Here is an 8,555-nt window from a genome sequence, read left to right as displayed (position 1 = left end):
CTGTAGATAATTACCTCGTGCTACAGAATATGTTTTACTATGAATCACCTTTACAAAATGTAGATTTTATTAATTTACTGAGAATCTGTTTTCATCAATTAATTGACAACATGTACGCTAATTGACAGTAGAAATATTTTATAAATATAATGACATTCTGTAGGTTTTATCAATTAACTTACAACAAGTTATTTTACATAGCTCTCGTTCTACCATGTCACACAGCTATGTATAGCTACCGTAAAGTACATGTGATATAACACCATTATATTTTATAAATTCAAAATAAATACATGGCCTCATAGTATCTGTGTATATCGACTGTCTTAAACATGTACAAATCATAGACTATATGACACTCACATGGAACACATATGCCCAGTTTTCAGAGAAGCAGCTCTCAGATTGAATAATCTTTTTTGAAAAATACCCAAAATTGTTTTGTTTTCAAAGGGATAATCGCAATTAAGGATATCATTTTGCTGCCAGATAATCAACATGAATGATAACTACCCTCCGGCTTTTAATATACACTTACGCTATGAGAAAAAATAAACATGGTATACCAATATCAATTAAAACGGGCGAAGGTGATAATATAGGAGTTGTCACATTTTCTCCTAGATATGAACTATGGAATTTATCAAGCTCGTTCAACAGTTCTACGTGCCGCTCGCCATTTTACATATCAAATAAAATGCATATTACATAGCGACTCGTGTAAGATTCTCTATTTCCCGAGTTACCTGTACACTTAAACATTTACATTATACCTGTAGTATAAATTGGCTTGCTCAATGAAGGTCTTATTATTAAATAGGCATTGTATACCAATATACGTTTCATTTATTTATTGAAGTCTATAGATATGGCTGGTAGATAACGCAATTATAGGCCACAACATGTAGTATGTACAGGTAAAACATCACAGGTATCTATCGTTATCACCAGAGACTACAAGTCTTTACCTGTACTACCGGTGTATTATATAATGAGATGTTGGCTTCTCTGACGGATATACGTCATTAGGCATGTTCCGGGATGTAAACGGTATCCTGATATGGCATGATGTTCTTTTTTCCATTCACAAATGTAGCTCTCACACGGGGGAGGTAATCTGTATATACACATAAATCAAAACCAAACGAACTACATTTAGTTGATATGTTATACAGACATTAGAGTTTACGTATTTCGAGAGATTATGCTCATACCTACCTTACCGACATACGTATCGTGACTTAATTATGAGTGTTATTACCACGCCTATACCAACGACGAGTGAGCGTAAGGCATATTGTGTTGTCCGTCTGGCAACTGTTTTATTTCATTTTCTCAATAACAAAGACGGAAAAGAGTAACCATAGTTGATTGACGACCTCTATAATGATACTGTGGCCTTGGAAATAGGTCAAGGTCGTTTCTTTGTGGAAACTTTGTACGTCAGATTGCTGAACTTGACCAATGTTCAGGACTAAATAATGCATCTTAAGAGAAAATAGATGGCATTTGAGTGTAATAGCACTACACAATCATATGTTTTATGATAAAAACAATTTCGTTGGTTCTGTTATTTAATAAAAATATCCATTAATGAAAGGTAGGTGTCTATAGTAATACAATTCATATGGCAGGAAGGAAAATGTTTTGTTGAAATGCCATTCCTCCAAACATCTCAGAGCTACAGGTTGGTAATCACGGTAAAACTTGTTTGCAAATAACTCGTGGCGAGAGACCAACTCTGGCAGGTCGCCCAAACCGTATATACAGACTCCTCGGACATATTTGCCGTGGCAACCCAATCCCCAATTAGCATATGTAGCCAGAAAAGGTTTATTGTCGGGAACACCTGAAAACAATATTATAATACAATGGTAGTTTATTCCAACAAGCACCGGAAAAGTATACGGACATAAAATATCAAAGTACATATACCTAATTCGTGCTAGTTTTATTATGTTTTACTCTGTCATGATATTGAAATTTAATGCATTGTAAAATATCCAAAACATTGTGTTGATAAATTAAAAGTTGACATTTATTTCTATCGTAAATACTTGGCTATACAGTTCTTATAGTCATTTTAAAGTACACCTTGAGATACATAAGTTTATGTATTATCATTGATTGTTTTGAATTTTATCTTATACCTGTGTAACCTCCAGGTGCCGCGATCATTCGGTCGTGGTTTAACGTAGACCAGTAGTACTCGTCGGGACTGTTTACGTCTTTGAGATAAGTGAGGAGATCCCTCGACATTTGGTTGTGGAGTGTAAAGTTGACGAATTGTCTACTAAACGCCCCGTAAGCGCTCCCTTTGACGACTGTAATGTTATGAGGTGGTTTTCCCATCTTCTCACCAGTCAACATCATTGAGCCATTTTTAACTACATATTTATATGCAATTCTGTTCTTCAACATTCTAAAGGGCTGCGTAATTCCTTCTATATCATTGGAACCATTGTACACGGTCAATATTTTAACTAGCTCTAAATTCGTCTTTAACGGAAACTGTTGACTAGGTGAATTAATGAAATATTTCCACGGTACATTGGATTGTAGAAGGTCTGCCATACAGTTCAGATCCGCCTGTAACCGAGACATACTAGAATATACCACATCCTCCAGTTTTGAACTGATAAATACATTATGAAAACATTTAACAATCGACTCCACAGCCTTATGTAACACGGGATCAGCACTGAGGTCTACGTGAAAACAGTAAATGTTGTTTGGCCGGTAGAGGGCGCGGAGTAACCTTTCGGCTTGTTCCACGTCCCTGTAAAGGAGGATGCTGAAAGCAATAGGAAATCTCCTTTCAATGTCTGATACAACTTCCTCTCCCATGTAACCTCTCATAAGTTTGAATTTGTCACAATTTTGGGTAAAGTTGATATATGTTTGGTCGGATATAAATCCAAGATCACGCTGGGTAACTCTCTGTGCTTTCTTTATTTCCGCTATATCACCTTCTATAATTTTAACACAATCAGCCACCTGCACCAGTCGTTTTGGTCCTCGGATGATGGTGCTTTCCGTTTATCTTAATCTCCTTTGACATGTGTGAGGTACTGAAGTACTGAGGATTTGCCAATGAAGGCACGATGTTTCTTCTGAACACGTAGATCACGTAGACTGTCATACCAAACACAAAAGGATATATTGCTTTCGATCGCATCATTTATATTTCTGGAAATTCTATGAATTGAGAAAAAAGACAAATCTTACAAAACATTACATAAGAAACCACTTTGCTTCTTGTTCCATTTCTTATATTACCGTCCATGACATGTAAAAAATATATAAATTTTACGACAAATGAAAAAAATTAATATATCAACTTATATTAATCACGCTTATTGGCCCAGATCGAAGTTCGTGGGGAGTCTTACTATTGGAGGAAACCGGGATACCCATAGAAAACCCACCTGGTCGGGAAGGTGACCCCATACCTTTTCCCGTACGATCGAGGAATCGAAACCCGGCCGCTTAGGGGAAAGGAAATTGTGGTATCACCGTGCTAACCGACCATCCATAGATAATCAATGATATGTAATAACCATAACGAGCTGTAGATGCTGTAGTGTTCCTCGTTAAGATGACTGCTTGAATATTGTGGTAACAGATTTCGAAGTTTGCCTTTCATCCGTTCTAAGCGTTTGTCTGGAGCATATCCTAGTATGACGAAGTTATAGCGAAAGTAGATTTCTGTTTGTTTTGTTCCAGTACCCCATACATGCTTACTTGGTGGTTGTTCAACAAAGCAGCAACACACACAGGCCAGGAACCACTGAAAAAGACGTTAAAACGAGGAAATGAAAATATCCAAATGGTTAAAAGGTAAATGATCTGTAGAGGAAGATAAAGAATATCCATAGCACACTGGTTTGGTATGAGTTTTCATCCTAATAATTGATACAATAAAGTCGTTAAAAGATTGTGTCCATGACTGAGGAGGATAACAAACTTTAACGACCCACCTGGGCATGGTAACACGGCACTTCACCCAGTCGTGTTATACTGACAACGGCCGAACCGGTCCGTTCCAGCAATTTTAAAGCTAAGGGCATCACATGCAATCTGTATTTTTGTTTTAAATTAGTTGTCCCATGTAGTTGGTAATAAAGCTGCATTTTTCATTTACATTTCTTATTCCCCGACATGCTATTTGAACCGGAAGCTCACGCATAAATATCTCATTAATTATAAATGTCTAAAGTGAAATAACCCCCTGTTTCTGCTAGCGATTTGGACATTGCTTATGTAAAAAAAACTTGACAAATGTGGAAATTTCAACGAAAAAAAATGAAATGAAATAAAAATAAAACCATCCAAAAGTTGCGTAACAAGTATAGCAATTTCTGTTTCATCTTAATTATGTAAATAGCACAAAACCTGTTTATTACATGCATGTGAATGGTGTTCACATTAAGTGTACTCGTGTCCATTTGTAATGAATTCGGAGCTAATGAAGACGAAATGCGTTCGGCGAGACAAATGTCTCATATTGGCTGGCATTGCTGTCTAGAACATGTATACAAAGGCAGTATACCTCCGGCAAAGTACATTAGTGTTATCAAGAGGGGTCATCCCCTCAAGCTGTTTTCGCTTGAATTAACACAACCTATTACCTATTGTGAAGCGGGGCGCCATTGCTGCTGAACTGATAAACCCCAAACATACATAATATACATACCCCGTGGTCGTAATCAGTTCTCACATTTCTAAGAAAAAAATCAAATTCAATATGTCCATCATACCATTCAATATTATTTTATACTTTTTCTCACATTATATTGAATTGACTTTGTAATGTCCAAAAATCGTGTTATTAAAATCGATCGGTGATTGTCTTATAAGTACAGTTGAGTGTAGACTAAAGGTTACACCCAAGTGCACTCCGAGTGCACTCCATTTGGACTTGGAGTGCACTCCGTTTGGACTCCAGGTAAACTTGGAGTGCACTCCAAGTGGACTCCGAGTCTACCTGGAGTCCTATAAGACACCATGCCTACCCCAGTTCTATAATCAGACTATATCATATATATATTAATACTTTGATGCTTTTAATATAATTTACATATAAATAAATATTTTTTTTACAAATTACTTTTGTTCTGTTAATATTACTATTAACATTTGGTTAGTCTACTAGGAATATTTCTTTTATTGTTAATACATGGTAATAATGCCTACATGTTAAATTTATATTTATTAAGATCCATAAAAGACAGTTATACAATTTGCTATAATCAGGTTTCTATGAAAGTTATTTGCTTATATGTATGTCTAGTGTTGATGCTGTTTTATGTTAAACATATTTATACTTAAAGATAAGATGAATGTTTTAACATGTGTCACATTTAACGTGATACTTTTAGACACGTATCCCTCATTTCGGTAGACCGTTTGCTATATAATAATACATTTGTATTTAACAATAATTCAACACAATATGACAGGCAGTAAAAGATGTATCATTGATAAAATGTTCCCTGATAATGTCTGTGATATAGATATGGGCAGTACGCAAACGCGAAAGGAACATTAATTGTTTTCATAAGATAGTTTATTGTGTTAAATTACTGAAATTTCGTCCCTTTGAAACAGTCACATGCTGACAACCCAGTGTTTATTACTTAAATTGTTTGTCGTTCCTGAGGCGATAAGTATCTATTTATATTATTTTGACAAATACTCGTCCAAATCACCAAACGAGAGTTGTGGTCTAGATAATAAAGATTCGTAAAGAAAAAGGTAGTCATTTGAAGATCCGAAATCATACGATGATGACAGCACATTTATTTTGATACAAGTCCACTAGTAAATAGCATAAACGGTTTGTATTGTTTATGTCGAAAGTAAAAAAACGTACTTGTGTTCCAAATGATGGGCCATTGTTAAACGGTTTCATTGTGTCATTAACATGAAAGATCACAAATGGACACACCAGCTTACAATCCCACTCTAGACCTGGTCTAATTAAACAGATAAACAGCGAGTCAGCACTTACTGCACATATCTTACACCGGAGATTAAAAGGACTAAATGGTTAGATTTCAATAATTTCTTCATGCATTTGATTTCCGGAAAGCGTTGTGATACTTGAAATTAGATTATTTATAAAATTATGGCACATTTTTGTGAAATATTGGCAATGTTTTTCAACTTCAAATTATCGCTGAACAACACTGGAAGTTGTATCTGACGCCATTTGCTGTTTATATCGCGCATGCGCAAAGGTATTTGTTTACACACATCGAAAATTAATAATAATAAATAGTGGCTAGAGCGTTAATATCTATGTTTTTTTCATCATTTTAAAGCAAATTGCTTTGGAGACTTTTAAAATTCATAATTAACATAAAGTGCATAACTTTTTACATAGTCTTAAATCTTGTACTCCTTTTTATGCGTTATTTAAGTGAAAATCTAACCATTTAGTCCCTTTAAAGAGTACCAATCTACAACATACAGTCGTCGCCTTGTCTCTGTAAGGGTAAACATGCAATGGGATAAAAGGTGCATGGCCATTGTACGGAAAATAATATAACAGGAAAGTCAATAAGCAATTTTTAACTTTTATTTAAATCCTCTCTTCCCAAAGTATGAACAGTATGTTGTTGTGCTGTTAAATACAACATGTCATCTAATTTACACAACGCACTCGGCAATCATCCATGATAAAATGCATTGCTTGAGAACCATTCAAACCAAAACTGATGATTTTACATTTTGTATATCGTCAATATGTAAAAAGTAGTGAAAACCTTTTTTAATTTCACCAGAGCTGTGATAATGACGTGTAACCCGGAAGTAACAAACTTATAACCCTTCGTCTGACAGTACGGCATGTCTACACCATATGTTATATATCATTACATTACTCACTGTTACATCGGTCCTAGATTCCGTCTATAAATAGCACCATTAATCCTCAGTTACAGTACCTGACACCTTATAACGTACAGCATCCTATTGGTAGATTGGACAGCCTCAATCTCGGAGGAGTGGGGCTAAAATCCACTTCGTTCTGCCATATGCATAGACTTTACATAATTAGTAACAGATATATATATATTAAGTGCCTAATTGTATAATTAATTTTCATAAATGCCATCAATTCCCTACCATTATAATGAAAATGCAAACTCAAATGACAATTTGTAATGAATTTGTTATTAAATACTCATGTCAAAATAATTACGCAATGTAACCACTGTTGTTTAACAAGAATTAATGAATAAATATGACTGCAACATGGGTAACTGTGTGATAATGATTTAAACTAAATAATAATAAAACCTGACATTTTCTAATAGTAATAACAGGATGCATGATTATCTTAATTAATGGATAAAAATTAATCTGTTTCTGAGACATGATATTGCAGTAAACTGTCACTAAAACTGTCCATATTCCTGTCAACACCGTCCTTTAAGTCAGAGAGTCGACGGTAATTATATGAGGAAACGTCCAGTTTTCAAGGAAACAACTCTCAAGTTGAATAAATGAATTGAGATAGTCAGATCGTTTTGTTTTCACTCTCATAATTTTAATTAAGAGATATTGACAATAGTTACCCGCCAGCTCATTATAACTTAATAGATAAACATCGCATTTCTCCCGTAACAAGGAAGTTTCAGTCCACATCATAATGTCATATCAATTAAAACGGGCGATGTTTTTGATGATATATCTTAAATCCTATACTTGTATATGACCTATTGTGATGATATATCTTAAATCCTATACGTTTTTGTGACCTACTTTGATGATATATCTTAGATCCTATACGTTTTTGTGACCTACGTTGATGATACATCTTAGATCATATACGTTTTTGTGACCTACTTTGATGATATATCTTAGATCCTATACGTTTTTATGACCTACTTTGATGATATATCTTAGATCATATACGTTTAAGTGGCCTGTTTGTGTTGATATATCTTAGATCATATACGTTTAAGTGGCCTGTTTGTGTTGATTTATCTTAGATCATATACGTTTAAGTGACCTGTTTGTGTCGATATATCTTAGATCATATACGTTTAAGTGGCCTGTTTGTGTTGATATATCTTAGATCATATACGTTTAAGTGGCCTGTTTGTGTTGATATATCTTAGATCATATACGTTTAAGTGACCTGTTTGTGTCGATATATCTTAGATCATATACGTTTAAGTGGCCTGTTTGTGTTGATATATCTTTGATCCTATTCGTGTAAGTGACTTGTTTGTGTTGATTTATCTTAGATCATATACGTTTAAGTGACCTGTTTGTGTTGATATATCTTAGATCATATACGTTTAAGTGACCTGTTTGTGTTGATATATCTTAGATCATATACGTTTAAGTGACCTGTTTGTGTTGATATATCTTAGATCATATACGTTTAAGTGACCTGTTTGTGTTGATATATCTTAGATCATATACGTTTAAGTGACCTGTTTGTGTTGATATATCTTAGATCATATACGTTTAAGTGACCTGTTTGTGTTGATATATGTTAGATCATATACGTTTAAGTGGCCTGTTTGTGTTGATATATC

At 34.5% G+C, this 8,555-nt stretch overlaps 1 protein-coding gene across 2 annotated transcripts; it reads right to left on the bottom strand.

The window, feature by feature from the left end:
* Positions 1 to 121: 121 nt before the first annotated feature.
* LOC117318075 (N-acetyllactosaminide beta-1,6-N-acetylglucosaminyl-transferase-like) lies at positions 122 to 7,050 on the bottom strand. Of its 2 annotated transcripts, none has more exons than XM_033873076.1 (3): positions 3,981 to 4,081; positions 2,151 to 3,790; positions 122 to 1,849 (listed from the first exon to the last, which is right to left on the bottom strand). In XM_033873076.1, the coding sequence occupies exons 2-3, from the start codon at positions 2,857 to 2,859 to the stop codon at positions 1,575 to 1,577; spliced, it is 984 nt and encodes a 327-aa protein (XP_033728967.1). In that variant the 5' UTR covers positions 2,860 to 3,790; positions 3,981 to 4,081; the 3' UTR covers positions 122 to 1,574. The 2 variants fall into 2 exon arrangements, with proteins under 2 accessions (XP_033728967.1, XP_033728968.1); XM_033873077.1 differs by lacking the exon at positions 3,981 to 4,081 and adding an exon at positions 6,892 to 7,050 and having other exon boundaries at positions 1,562 to 1,849.
* Between the last annotated feature and the right edge of the window lie 1,505 nt (positions 7,051 to 8,555).

Source organism: Pecten maximus, chromosome 19 (genome assembly GCF_902652985.1).
Source record: "Pecten maximus chromosome 19, xPecMax1.1, whole genome shotgun sequence".
Lineage (NCBI taxonomy): Eukaryota > Metazoa > Mollusca > Bivalvia > Pectinida > Pectinidae > Pecten > Pecten maximus.
The sequence above is the reverse complement of the archived record's forward strand: the minus strand, read 5'-3'. Positions and strand labels throughout refer to the sequence as shown.